The sequence below is a fragment of the Amblyraja radiata genome, chromosome 10, assembly GCF_010909765.2.
Source record: "Amblyraja radiata isolate CabotCenter1 chromosome 10, sAmbRad1.1.pri, whole genome shotgun sequence".
Taxonomy (NCBI): domain Eukaryota; kingdom Metazoa; phylum Chordata; class Chondrichthyes; order Rajiformes; family Rajidae; genus Amblyraja; species Amblyraja radiata.
This window is the reverse complement of record NC_045965.1, coordinates 61462199-61477179: the sequence shown is the minus strand read 5'-3', so window position 1 is coordinate 61477179 and position 14981 is coordinate 61462199. Positions and strand designations below refer to the sequence as shown.

General features: G+C 45.8%; 1 protein-coding gene across 1 annotated transcript in view; it reads right to left on the bottom strand.

Moving 5' to 3' along the window:
* Nucleotides 1-9053: 9053 nt before the first annotated feature.
* LOC116977406 (calcium-activated chloride channel regulator 1-like) overlaps nucleotides 9054-14981 on the bottom strand; it is a 46523-nt gene continuing 40595 nt past the window's right edge. The window contains exons 15-16 of the mRNA XM_033027835.1: nucleotides 13529-13756; nucleotides 9054-10113 (exon numbers count right to left, since the gene is read on the bottom strand). Of these exons, the coding sequence (XP_032883726.1) occupies nucleotides 9596-10113; nucleotides 13529-13756 (746 nt within the window). The 3' untranslated portion in view covers nucleotides 9054-9595. The remainder of the gene's footprint in view (nucleotides 10114-13528; nucleotides 13757-14981) is intronic.

Here is a 14981-nt window from a genome sequence, read left to right as displayed (position 1 = left end):
CTCCAAATAAGTTCTAAACTACATAGACCTGGGGGTGTTGTTTTAGTCTTTGCACTATTATTGTTTGTTTTTCCATCCATCTGTCCATCCACCCATCGATTTTTGTTGCTTTTTATGATGTTTACAGAATGTTTACCTGTCCATCAAACATATAACTATGTTTCCATGTCTGTTGTGCTCCTGCAAGTTAGAATTTCATTGTCCCTTCTTGGGACATATGAGAATAATGTCTCTTGACTATCTGGAGACTGGATCCACATACAGTCTGCTGAGTTGTCAGAATTTCAACTAGATCCCCTGCCATTCTTCCGAACGTTAGTGAATCTATCCTCTGTTCCCGTGGGGCGTCCCACCACTGCTGGCAGCAGCCTGATGATGGATGATGAGATCTCCACACATGCCGGGCATGTCCTGCTCTCCACCACCTATCACCTCAAGACTGATTCAGGCCAAAATAAACGCAAGATATCAACAGCATTTTCCATGACTATCCTGATAAGCTCTTGTGCTGTACCCTGGTACAGCTCTTGTCAAGGCAAAGCTTTTCACTGTACCTCGGTACACTTGACAATAAACTAAACTGAACTAGAACTCTGTTCATCTGGCATAGTGGGTGAGTCCACTTTTTTCGTTTAGTTTGGAGATAGCCCCAGCTATTATCAGGCAACTGAACCATCCTACCAACAACCAGAGAGCAGTCCTGAACGACTATCTCGCTCATTGGAGAACCTTGGACTATCTTTAATTGGACTATGTCTTGCACTAAACATTATTCATGTTACTCCCTTTATCATGTATCTGCACACCGTGGATGGCTCGATTGTAAACATGTATTGTCTTTCTGCTGACTGGTGAGCATGCGACAAAAGCTTTTCACTATACATCAGTACACGTGACAATAAACTAAACTAAACTACACTAAACTACAGTGTGGATACAGGCCCTTCGGCCCACCAAGTCTGCGCTGACCACCCATCACAATCACCCAAACACTAATTCTATCCTACACGTTGGGGACAATTTACAGAAACCAATGAACTGACTGAACTTTATTGCCTTCCCTCACAGTGGGAAACGTTGATTCCGCTGTGGGGGGATATTTATGCTAAATTCTATCGTGTATTGTGTTCTTTTTTATTTGTATGGCTGTATGGTAAGTTAAATCTCACTGTACCACTGTGACAACAAATGTAACTTGAACCTACAAACCTGCGTGTCTTCAGAATGTGGGAGGAAACTGGAGCACCCGGAGGAAACCCACAAAGTCACAGGGAGAACGTATAAACTTCACACACAGGCAGCACCTGAGGTCAGGAATGAACCTGGGTCTCTGGCACAGTAAGGCAGCACCTCTAACGCTACGCCACTATGCTGCCCTTACTGTTTGTAAAGATAATGGGCGGCACTATGGCACAGCTGGTGGAGCAGCTGCCCCTCACAGCACTTAAGCAGTGGCCCTACCAGTCTTGCCACTGTTTTTATTTAAAAAAAAATTTTATTTAACCTTTATTTAACCAGGAGAAGTCTCATTGAGATTAAAAATCTCTTTTACAAGAGAGTCCTGGCCAAGACAGGCAGCAGCACAATTCCACAGTTACAGACAATAATTTAAAAACAACAGAGAACATATAAATAGAGTCATAGTCAGAACATCATCAAACAATGCATGTACAGACAGAAGAGCCCGCTTCAACATCATTAAGAAGGGATTTAAATCTGTTTATAGAAACCAGCTCCTTAAGTTTCAGTTCATTCTGCAGCTGGTTCAATGCGAAGGGAGTAGCATAACTAAATACCCTTTTCCCCAGTTCAGTACGGACTTTAGGTACAGTTAGTAAGAACAAGTCCTCAGAGCGGAGCTGATAAGTTCCTGTGCTTTTTCGAATTACATACTTCTGCAGGTATGAAGGAAGAACACCGAGGATAGTCTTATAAATAAGGATATGCCAATGATGGAGTCTGCGGGTGGACAGGGCAAACCATCCAACTTGAGCATACAAAGAGCAGTGGTGCGTGAGGGTTTTAAAATGAGTAACAAATCTCAGTGCTCCGTGGTAGACCGTGTCCAAAGACTGTAGGCATTTTGAAGATGCATTCATATATAAAACATCACCGTAGTCCAACACAGACATAAACTTTGCAGCAACAAGTCTTTTTTTGGCTTCAAAAGAAAAACAAGAGTTGTTTCTAAAGTAAAAACCTAATTTTATCTTTAGTTTTTTCACAAGTTGCTAGATATGAGGTTTAAAAGAGAGAGAATCGTCAATTATATTTCCCAGATATTTATATTGAGACACAGATTCAATCACAGAGCCCTGCAAAGTGGTGATAGGAGGGAGGTCCAAGCGCTTTGATTTAGCTTTAGTGAGCAGCATGAGCTTTGTCTTGTCAGCATTTAAAACAAGTTTTAAATCACACAGTGTGTGAAATCATTGTTAATGCTTGGTGACATTGTCATGGCAAGAGTCCAGCTGGTGTTTGTATGAGAAAATCCTTCAGGATTTTCGTTGGGGCCAATTTACAGAAACCAATGACTGACTGAACTTTATTGCCTTCAGGATTTTCTTTTCAATGTAAAGCCATTTATGCTCAGCACTAATTTTTGATTAATGTTCATTCATGTTGAGTTACGCAATTTTGCTAAATGGTGTGTTTACAAGAGTTCTACCTAACTTTAGAAAAATGTTTTACCAAAACAATTGTCTTGGATAATACAGTGGTGCAACTGGTAGAGCTGCTGCCTCACAGTGCCAGAGACCCAAGTTTGATCCTGACCTTGGGTGCTGTCTTTGTGAGATCTGCATGTTCTCCCTTTGACCCCTTCGTATATTAATGATTTGGACGAGGGATTGCAGGGTTTGTGGCCACATTTACGGATGATACGAAAATAGGTGGAAGGGCAGGTAGTGTATAGAAAGCAAGGACTCTGCAGACGGACCTGGACAGGTTGGGAGAGTGCGCAGATATGTGGCAGTTGGAATATAGTGTAGCAATTTGTGGAGTCATGCATTTTAGTAGTAGGAATAAAGGCATAGACTATTTTCTAAATGGGAAGAGAATCCAGAAAGCGGATATGCGAAGGGACGTGGGAGTGCTGGTGCAGGATTCCCAAAAAGTTAATCTGCATGTCGAATCGAGATTAAAGAAAGCAAACTCAATGCTAGCATTTATTTCAAGAGGGCTTGTATACAAAAACAGGGCCTGTAAATAACGTCCATTAGAGTCTTTTTAACCCTTATAATTAACCCTTATAATATCCTTTACCCTTATAATCAACTCTATCCACAATGACTCTACATCTTCTGATCCTATATCACCCTTCGTTAAGGACTGAATTTCATTCCTAACCACAGAGCCACCCCACCAACTCTGCCCACCTTTCTGTCTTTTCAATATAGGACGTATAACCCTAAATATTCGTCTCCCAGCTCTGATACTCTTGAAGCCACATCTCCATAATGCCTACAACATCGTGTTACTCTCTTCTCCCTTTTAAAACTTTCAGTCTTGTTATTTCTGCATTCTTCCGTGACCTTTCAATAGACAATTGACAATAGGTGCAGGAGTAGGCCATTCGGCCCTTCGAGCCAGCACCGCCATTCACTGTGATCATGGCTGATCATCCACATTCAGTACCCCGTTCCTGCCTTCTCACCGTATCCCTTGACTCCACTATCTTTAAGAGCTCTAACTCTCTCTTGAAAGCATCCAGCGAATTGGCCTCAACTGCCTTCTGAGGCAGAGAATTCCACAGATTCAGATTTCCTGTATTCTCTTTCCCGTTAACTCCACACATACGCTTCCACATTGTTGATTCCAACCCCAACACTATTTAGTTTAAACCCACCCATGTAGCACTAGCAAACCTGCCTGCAGAATATTGGTCCCCCTCCAGTTAAGGTGCAACCAGTCCCTTTTTTTCAAGTCACCCCTGCCCCAGAGAGATCCCAATGGTTGAGAAAACTTAATCTCTGCCCCCTACACCAACTCCTCAGCCACACATTTGGCTCCCCTATGCCTCTGTTCCTCCCCTCACTAGCATGAGGTACTGGAAGCAAACCACAGATAACTACCCTAGAGGTCCTGCTTTACACCCTCCTGCCTAATTCTCTATACTCGCGTTGCAGAACCTCCTTCCTCTTCTGACCTTTGTCGTTTGTGCCTACATGCACAACTACTTCCCGCTGTTCCCCTTCCCTCTTGAGGATGCCCTGTAATTGGTCTGAGACTGAGACGTGTTGGAGCCTGGCACCAGGGAGGTAACACACCATCCTTGAGTGTCGCCTGTTACCGCAGAATCTCCTGTCTGCACCTCTGACTATGGAGTCACCCACCACTATGTCTCTGCCTGACGTCGGTCTCTCCGGTTGAGCCTCCCCTCCGGGATTCGAGTCACAGACCTGTCCGCGACTTAGACTGGAAGTATCATCTGCCCCGACAGCTCCCAAGAGGGTGGACCTGTTCTCAAGAGGTTCATCCACTGAGGACTCGTGCACTTGTTTAATCCCCTTCCTTGCTGTCTCTAACCTTCGCACCTCCTGTACTCTCGGAGTGACGACGTGACTGTAAGCCCTGTCCAGGAAGCTTTTGTTTCCCAGATGGTGCCTAGGTCATCCAGCTGCTGCTCCAGTTCCCTAACTTGGTCCTTGAGGTGCTGCATCTGAACACAGTTCCCACAGGTGTAGTGGTCAGATGTACCAGCAGTGCCCCTAGCTTCCCACATCCTGCAAGAAACACACTGCAACAACATACCTGCCATCACTACGATAATTCACATTAAGATAATTATCGCAACACACACAGAGCTGATTTAAGCGTAGTCTTCTTGCCTCAGCCTCCAAACTATCTCCAGCTAAGCCTATCGAACGCCTGCTTCACTCTAATGTCCCACCTCGACAATTTGCCCTCTGAAACTGCGACTCTAACTTCTTCCCGCTGACTTTTTGAATCCTTTGTCTTTTTAAAAGCAGATTCCTTCTAAATTACCTCCCACATTTCCTCCCACATCCCAAGAACTTGTGGGTTTGCAGGTTTATTGGCCCTCTGTAAATCGATCCTAGTGTGCAGAGAGTGGATGCATAAGTGGGATAACATAGAACTAGGGTCAATGGGTGATTGTTGGTCAATGTGGACTTGGTGGGCTGAATTGCATATAGCCATGCCGTATATCGCTGAACTAAGCTGAACATCTTTATCTTGAAGAAATAGGGGTCATAGATTTAGCTTTTGTCCCTGACTGTAAGCAGAAGCCAGACTAATCAAAAATAGCCTTGAAATTACTGTGTACGCAAAGCATCTGATTGTTTTGCTGAAGTAACTTAATTCCCCCAGGACTTTCTCAGATATGTTATTAATGAATGTTCAATTACCACACCTATATTACAAAATTCAAAGAAAAATATCTCCCACAGGCTGTAATTACCCGTTCTCAATGCTGGAGTGTTTATGAACTGAGCATGTGAACTATTGTGTTGCAGGGGGACTATTTTGGTGGAAAAGCGATTTATGCTCTATAAAGCAAAATTCCGACAATTTCTCTGTGGGCAAGATGTTCCTTTATGTTTTAAATATACTATAGGCAAGTTTCTTTTCTTTTCCAATCTCCTCCAATCTACTTAGGGCAGCATGGTGGCGCAGCAGTTGAGTTGTTGCCTTGCAGCGCCACAGACCCGCGTTCGATCCTGACTACGGGTGCTGTCTATACGGAGTTTGTAACACCTTCCCGTGACCATGTGGGTTTTCTCCAGGTGCCTTCCACACTCCAAAGACATACAGGATTGTAGGTTAATTTGGATTTGGTAAAAATTGTAAATTGTCCCTGGTGTGTAGGATAGTGCTAGTGTGTAGGGATCATTGGTCGGCATGGACTCGGTGTGCCGAAGGGCCTGTTTCCGCGCCGTATCTCGAGACTTAACTAAACTTCATACTTTCGGTCTCAGATTCATTTCTCCTTCATTCAGTTATTGCTAGTTTATTCATGTCTTTTGCTGTAAAGCTTCTCAAAATCCTACGCCTTGACCAGACTTGAGGACACATCATCTCTCTGTTCGCTGCTCAACTTTCCTGTCCACCTGCACCATTCTTCTTGAATCTCATCGGTACATCTTGTTAAATTAAGTGGTTGCACTTAATCCTAAGTTATTGCTATTAGTGGTGTCAAAAATGTAACATTTAATGTACAATCCCTCAGTACCCAAGGTTTCTGTGGAGAAAACAAAAGACACAAAGTGCTGGAGGAACTCAGCAGGTCAGGCGGTCTCAGGAGGGCATAGAGAAAGAGTCGGGATCCTTCTTCAGACTGATTGTAGTAGGGGGAGAGGAAGAGGTGAAAACAGGTGGGGCAGGCCAAAGCCTGACAAGTTTAGTTTACGTTACTTTAGTTCAATTTAATTTAGTTTAGTTTAGAGATACAGCGTGGAACCGTCCACATCGACCAGTGGTCACTCATATACTAGTTCTATCCTACACACTAGGATGATGGTGTCCATGCTCTCTTGTTGGCCTTTCGGTTTTCACCATTGACATTCATCATAGCATCTGTCAATAGCCCTGGAATTCCAGCATGCTCAGTAGTGTTGATTCCTTCAGCTGGTGTTTCCGTAACATATTTGTTGTACAAGACAGGGTTGTTAGCCCTGTGCTCAACCCCCAACCTGGAGGACCAGTGGATCGCTCTTTGTCTCGCCTCTACCACTCGACCTGTCCAGCATGGGAGACCCTAACAGGAGACAAATCTCCCACTGGCATAGCTCCAGGGGTCACTGAGACACACAAGCTCCCTGACCACGACAAGGTTGCAATCCAACGGCTCCGCAGACCCGCAGCCCGGAGGTGTTGAACCCGGTGGTCACAGCTCACCGGAGCTCCAGCGCGTCGATCCAGCGCGGCGACCCAGGCAAGGCATCGCCCGCTCCGCGATAGCGCTCCAGCGCTGTGCTGCCACCGAAGCCGAGATACTGGGCGGTCCCCACCAGGACACGGCGCTCCACGCCTGCTGGTAGGCCACGAGGACGGGTCGACGGGGCAGCCCGGAGAAAAAGCTGCCTCACCGACCTGGTAGGGACCTAGAAATATAGTTACCCCCTCCCCACCACATTAAAAAGTCTATTTCTCCCACAAAAAAAACACAGGACTCACTAGAACTATTAAAAAAAAAGTGAATTAAACGGACGGCTGCTGGTTAGCAGCCGTTCCCCAAGATGGCTCCTCCTCTCTGACTACTTACTTACTGCCTATTATTCCTCCTGGCATGTAGGGCAGCAACGACGGTCCTCCACTCCTGTCTGTTCTGGGCTAGCTTCTGGACACTACCCCGGGTCAGGTCCATTGTTTTCATTTCCTCCTCTACAGTTCGACGCCAGGTGGTTTTGGGTCTCACTCTTTTCCTTTTCCCTTCGGGTATCCAGCGCAGGGCTATTGTTGGGATGCTGTCTGGCTCTATTCTCAGTATATGGCCAATCCAGTTCCAGCGCCTTCTCATGATGATGGTGTCCATGCTCTCTTGTTGGCCTTTCGGTTTTCACCATTGACATGCATCCTAGCATCTGTCAATAGCCCTGGAAGTCCAGCATGCTCAGTAGTGTTGATTCCTTCAGTTGCTGTTTCCGTAACATATTTATTGTACAAGACAGGGTTGTTAGCCCTGTGCTCAACCCACAACCTGGAGGCCCAGTGGATCGCTCTTTGTCTCGCCTCTACCACTCGACCTGTCCAGCATGGGAGACCCTAACAGGAGACGAATCTCCCGCTGGCATAGCTCCAGGGGTCACTGAGACACACAAGCTCCCCGACCACGACAAGGTTGCAATCAAACGGGGAAAACTAACATTTAGACACACCAAAAAAAAGGCGAAATAACGAACACGCTGCTGGCAGGGCAGCCAACTTGCAGCACCCCCAACCAACTAATAAAATAACTTGGTTTTCTTAACAGCTGCGGCCCACCTGCAGTCCGTCTGTTTTTTTTCTTTCGTTTTGTTCATTGTCATGTTTTAGTTAATTTTGTTTTATTAAGTTGTGTATGTGTGTGGGTGGGGTGGGAGAAACATGTTTTGGTCTCTTCCTTCGGGGGATGCGACTTTTCTTCGGTCGTATTCCCCGTCTCCGTCTGCGCCGAGGCCTAATGGCAGAGCTGGTGCCACCGAAGCTGTAGCAGCAACAGCAGCAGCAGCGGAGACCTGACTCGGCCCCGAAGCTGTAGCGGCGGCAGCAGCAGCAGCGGAGACCTGACTCGGCACCGAAGCTGTAGCGGCGGCAGCAGCAGCAGCGGAGACCCGGCTCGGCACCGAAGCTGTAGCGGCGGCAGCAGCAGCAGCGGATACCTGACTCGGCCCTGGAGCTGTGGCGGCGGCAGCAGCAGCAGCGGCGACCTGACTCGGCACCGAAGCTGTGGCGACGGCAGCAGCAGCAGCGGAGACCCGGCTCGGCCCTGGAGCTGTGGCGGCGGCGGCAGCAGCATCGGAGACCCGGCTCGGCCCTGGAGCTGTAGCAGCAACAGCGGCAGCAGCGGAGACCGGACTCGGCCCCGAAGGTGTAGCGGCGGCGGCAGCAGCGGAGACCCGGCTCGGCCCTGGGGCTGTAGCAGTAACAGCGGCAGCAGCGGAGACCTGACTCGGCCCCGAAGGTGTAGCGGCGGCAGCAGCAGCAGCGGAGACCCGGCTCGGCACAGAAGCTGTGGCGGCGGCAGCAGCAGCAGCGGCGGAGACCCGACTCGGCCCTGGAGTTGTGGCAGAGGCAGCAACCACCCGCGGAGTTTGAACCGTCGCCTCGGCGCAGAGGGAGAACAAAGGGGGAAGAGACAGAGACTTTAAGATTTTGCCTTCCACCACAGTGAGGAGGTGTTTGGTGAACTCACTGTGGTGGATGTTAAATTTGTGTTGATGTGTGTTTTTGCCATTTTTTAAAATTATATGTATGACTGCAGGGAAACAAAATTTCGTTCAGACCGAAAGGTCTGAATGACAATAAAACGAATCTAATCTAATCTAATCTAATCTAATCTTTTAAGTGCTCTCGTTTTTTACAGAAAGTGAATTTAAAAAAACAGCCATTTAGGATTTTTTTTTAATTGGTTCAGGGCTACATCAAAATCATTCAATTATACGGAATCCATGTCAGTTAAAAACAAACGCACAACATTCTTCAAAAGCAACAAATCTAGACAGATTGGAGAGATATAATGTTTGAGCATTATGATTGTTCCAAGTTGATCACAGTGGTTTCACCAGTCAAAACCATGCGATCTTGAGTTTTGTTTTGAGTTTGAGTTTAGTTTATAGTCACATGAACCGAGGTACAGTGAAAAGGTTTTGTTGATATTCACGTCCATCCCAAGAGGATAAGGGCTGAATTTCCCAGGGATTTCTCCCAGTTGTTGGGGAAAGGAACATAAAAAGACTCAGAAAAACTCAAGTTAATTCCTTTGATTTTCACCACCACCCACACCCATAATAAATCAGAACAAAGTAAATGCTTGGATTAATAACATAATTACTTGCTTTCTCTGTATACAAAATGTGTAGGAAGGTACTGCAGATGTTTGTTTAAACCGAAGATAGATACAAAAAGCCAAAGTAACTCAGCGGGTCAGACAGCATCACTGGAGAAAAGAATTAGGTGATTCCCCCTGATTCTCATCTGGAGAAGGGTCTCGACCCTCAACGTCACCTATTCCTTCTCCCCAGAGATGCTGTCTGACCCATTGACCCATTCTGTGTTTATCTTCTTGCTGTCTATTGCAACCTCTCCTCATTTTTTCCCCTTTTAGTTTGTACCAAAAGATCAGTAATCCTACAACCAAGCAAACGAGAAGCAACACTATTGCTGTGATCAAAATAGTTCTTGGTCTGTGATTGTCTATGATAGGCAGAGGCTCAACGGAAGTAATCATGGCAACATTGGACATCTTGGAAGGCTGATTCTTTTCATCATAAGCAAGGATGGCGAAGTAGAGGGTGGTTCTGTTCTCCAGTTCGGTACTTTCAGGGGCAATTATAAACATTTCCTTGGAGCCAAATGGCTGTGGATTCAACTTCGTCAAGTTAACTCGTTCAGCTCCGGAGAAACTATGTGGCAGCAGTAATTTGTTGCTCATTCTCATCTCATAGTAGGATGCTGATAAAGATAAGAAACAAATGAATGCATTGACATATGGCTGGAAAACATATTTTGATGATTAAAGGTACAAGAAAAAGAGAACAGATTGGGTTCCACATGGCGCAGCGGTAGAGTTGCTGCCTTACAGTACCAGAGACCCAGGTTCAATCCTGACTACTGGTGCTGTCTGTATGGAGTTTGTACGTTCTCACCGTGACCTTGTGGGTTTTCTCCAGGTGCTCTGGTTTACCCCAACACTCCAAAGATGTACATGTTTTAGGTTAATTGGCTTTGGAAAAGATTGTAAATTGTCCCTAGTGTTAGATAATGCGAGCATAAGGTCAGTGCGGACTCAGTGGGCCAAATGGTCTCTCTCCACGCTGTATCTGTAAAGCCTAAAATGAACCTTTTGCTAATTTATAGCAAATTACTAGTTGAGACATCATCTTCAGGACAGTAATAACGAGGAACTGCAGATGTTGGTTTACTAAAGAAAGACACAAAATGCTGGAATAACTCAGGAGGCGGGGATGTTCTTCAAACCATTTTACATTTTGACAGCCCCACTGTGAAATCTCTTTGTGGTCTGCCCACTTTGAAGTTCTCCTCCCTTCAAAGGGAATTCTGCGAGACCCTCTCTCATTGCTCCTCTTCTGTGATTAACAGCCATGCTCTGTCCTGCCTCTCCTCCCTTCCAACTTTCTTTCTCCACCCCCCCACCACCTTCACCTTCAATCAGTCTGAAGAAGGGTCCCGACCAAAAACATCACTTATCCATGTTCTCCAGAGATGCTGCCTGACCCGCTGAGTTATGGGGCTGTCCCACTATACGAGCTAATTTAAGAGTTCTCCCGAGTTTCTCCTGATTCGAACTTGGAGAATTATGGTAATAGCCGCTCTTAGGTACTCAGGGCTCTCGTGGACATTTTTCAACATGTTGAAAAATCTTCACGAGTCTTCACGAGCTTACCGCATTTCCCGAGTACCTGCCGTTAGCGTTATGAGCCACTAAGAGATGTCCCGAGCTCCGACGTACCCGATACGTACATTCTATGTGCTTACCACGAGTTTGATTTTTTTTTAAACTCGGGGAGCTCTTGAATTAGCTCGTACAGTGGGATAGCCCCTTTACTCCAGCACTTTGTATCTACCTTCAGTATTGTGCCCAATGTAGGATATCAACCTTTAGACATGGAAATGGATTGAGTGGTGTTTGAACAAAAATGCTGAAAAGAGTAATGAGCCGATTTATGGGAAGGCTGCCAGTATTCGAGGGCCTGAGCTGTAGTGGGAGGTTGTGCAGCCTAGGAGCAAAGGAGGCTGAGGGGTGGTTCTACAGCGGTGTATAAAATCATGAGGGGAATAGACAGGGTCAATGTACAGAATCTTTTACCCAGAGTATGGGAATCAAAAAACAGAGGACATCAGTGAAGGTGGGAGGGGAACGATTTAATAGAAACTTAAAGGGCACCAATTTTTACTTAGGGGTGGTGGGTATATGGAAGGAGCTGCCAGAGGACCTAGTTGTGTCAGATACGACAACAGCATTGAAAAGACACTTGGGACAGGTGCATGGATAGGAAAGGTTTAGAGGGATATGGGCTAAACACAGGCAAATAGGAGTATCTTAGATCGGTAGAAAGCATACAATAGACAATAGGTGCAGAAGTAGACCAATCGGCCCTTCGAGCCAACACCGCCATTCACTGTGATCATGGCTGGTCAGCCACATTCGGTACCCACTTCCTGCTTTCTCCCCATATCCCCTGACTCCACTATCTTTAAAAGCTCTATCTAACTCTCTCGTGAAAGCATCTAGAGAATTGGCCTCCACTGTCTTCTAAGGTAGAGAATTCCACAGATTCACCACTCTCTGGGTGAAAAAGATTTTCCTCATCTCCGTTCTAAATGGCCTACCCCTTATTCTTAAACTGTGGCCCCTGGTTCTGGACTCCCCCAACATCAGGAACACGTTTCCTGCCTCTAGCGTGTCCAATCCCTTAATAATCTTATATCTTTCAATAAGATTGCCTCTCATCCTTCTAAATTCCAGAGTGTACAAGCCCAGCCGCTCCATTCTATCAACATATGACAGTCCCGCCATCCCGGGAATACTGTTGGGCTGCATCACAACTTGTTTTGGGAACAGGACATAGAAAGGTACATTTCTGAATAATCTGAACTATGGTGATGTAGTCTGACTATCAACAATGATCACTGTGAAATCTTAAATTATTCTGTGTGACATTATCTAGCATATGTAAAACGTATAGGCCTGTCCACAGTAGATGCCTATCTGAACTCTCATCTGCCTGTACATGGTCCATATTCCTGTACTTCCATATGCCTATCTAAATGTCTCTTAAACGCCACTGTATCTGCCTGTATCACCCTTGGAAGTGAATTCCTGGCCCGCACCAATCTCTGTGTAAAAAAAACTTGCCCCGCACATCTCCATTAAACTTTCCCGCTCTTACCTTATAGCTATGCCCTCTGGTGTAGCACACTTTCACACAGGGATAAAAAGGTTCCAGAAGTCTACCTTATCTATCTATGCCATTCATAATTTTATGTACTTCTATCAAGTCTCCCCTCATCCTCCGGCGTTCCAGAGGCATGGACTCATGGGTCGAAGAGTCTGGTTCCATGCTGTGTGATTCGACAAGTAAATTCTCCAAAACACCAGGCTTTCCTTGCCTTCGTAGTTATATGTTCCTTCTTCCTGGTCAATTTACTTCCATTGTGTCACACCTCAACTGGTCAGCAGAATTCCTTGACCATTTGTGTAGGAAGGAACCGGTTTACACCGAAGATAGACACAAAATGCTGGAGTAACTCAGTGGGACAGCATCTCAGGAGAAAAGGAATCGGTGATGTTTCGGGTCATGATCTAAAGAAGGTTCTCGACTCGAAACGTCACCTATTCCTTCAAGTTCATAAGTGATAGGAGCAGAATTAGGCCATTTAGCCCATCAAACCTACTCTGCCATCCAATCATGGCTGCTCTATCTTTCCCTCTCAACCCATTCTCTTGCCTTCTCCCCATAACCACTGACACCCATACTAATCATGACTGACCTCTGCCTGAAAAATATCCATTGATGGCCTCCACGGCCTTCTATGGCAATGAGTTCCACAGATTCACCACCCTAAAGAAATTCCACCTCATCTCCCTCATGACTATGTCCTTTTAATCTGAGGCTTGGCCTCTGGTCCTGGACTCTCCCACTGGTGGAAACATCCTCTCCACATCCACTTTATCCAGACCTTACATTATTCAGTAAGTTTCAATTAGGTGCCCCCTCTCCAGAGATGCTGCCTGACCCGCTGAGTTACTGCAGCATTTTGTATCTATCTTCCCCAGCTATTTGATCACTTCATTGCTGGAAAAAAAAATTCTCTGTAAGCCCCATATAAATATGGGAGCATTTACCTGTTCCTTGATCCAGATCTGCTCCTGGTGCGGTCCATTCCAGCTCAATCTTATCTTCAAGTACTCTTGCTTCAAGGTCCGTGATTTTACTCGGCGGGAAGTTGACAACGGGAATGTCCACGGGATTTGAAATCGCTCCTCCAGATTTGACCCTGCTGAAGTTTCCAATCTGTGCCACGAGATTTTCTTCACTGACTGTGGGTCTTGGCGGATTCGGATGAACAACGCCTGTGTGCAAGGAAAGACATTTATCTCCAGTATCCAGAATCCATTGACCAAACCAGCACTGAACACGAATATGGAAAGTAGTCAGGAACAAGAATACTTCCACTCAGATCCTGAGTGCCTCCTGTTGGGGAACAGCAGGCACAATGGATCTATTCTGACATTTTCTCCCTGCTTCCCTTTGTCGCGATGCTGGAAGTAAGCATGAGAAATATTGAAGCCACTCAAAAGAGCTGGCAGCACATCCTGACCATCAGTCAAAGTCATTAGCACAATATCACTGTTCCCTGATGCTGGAGTGAAATGTGAATCAGGTGGTAAATAAGGCTTTTGGTACATTGATCATCCTGTAATGTGGTGACCAGACCTGCACACAATACCCCAATCATCATGAAAACTCACCTGTTTTTCAAGAAAATTAATCTGCCATCCTTTCGTCCGGAATCACCAGATAAATTTCTATTAATGCTTCGACGTACACATTTTCCATTAGATGTTTCACATGAGAAAATCACAGTTTCCAGTTGGTAGAGCTGCTGCCTCACAGCGCCAGTGACCCGGATTTGATCCTGACCTCGGGTGCTGTCTGTGTAGAGTTTGCACGTTCTCCCAGTGACCAAGTGGATTTCTCCCATGTGCTCCAGTTTCCAAAGACGTGTGGGTTTGTAGGTTAATTGGCCTCTGTAAAATTAACCCTTGTGTGCAGGGAGAGGACGAGAAAGTAGGAATACATAGAACTAGCGTGAACGGGTGATTGATGGTAGGTGTGGACTCGATGGGCTGAAGGGTCTGTTTCCCAGCTGTATATCTAAAACTAAAACCTAAAACTAAAACTGAACCTGGTAAGTTTTAGAGCACATGGGGGACAAAGTTTCAGCAAATTTAAAGGGAGTGTGGGAAGCCAAACATTCTTCTTCTTGCACTCAATGTTACTCATGTTATTTCCTTTACCATGTATCTGTACACTGTGAATGGCTCGATTGTAATCATGTATTGTATTTCCCCTGACTGGTTAGCACGCAACAAAAGCTTTTCACTCTACCTCGGTACACGTGACAATAAACTAAACTGAACTCTGGGGAGCGCAGGAATCGGTGAGTAGATTCTTGGAGTTTAGAAGGATGAGGGGGGGGGGGGAACCTCATTGAAACTTACTAAATAGTGAAAGACTTGGATAGAGTGGATGTAGAGAGGATGTTTCCACTAGGGAGAGAGTCCTGGACCAGAG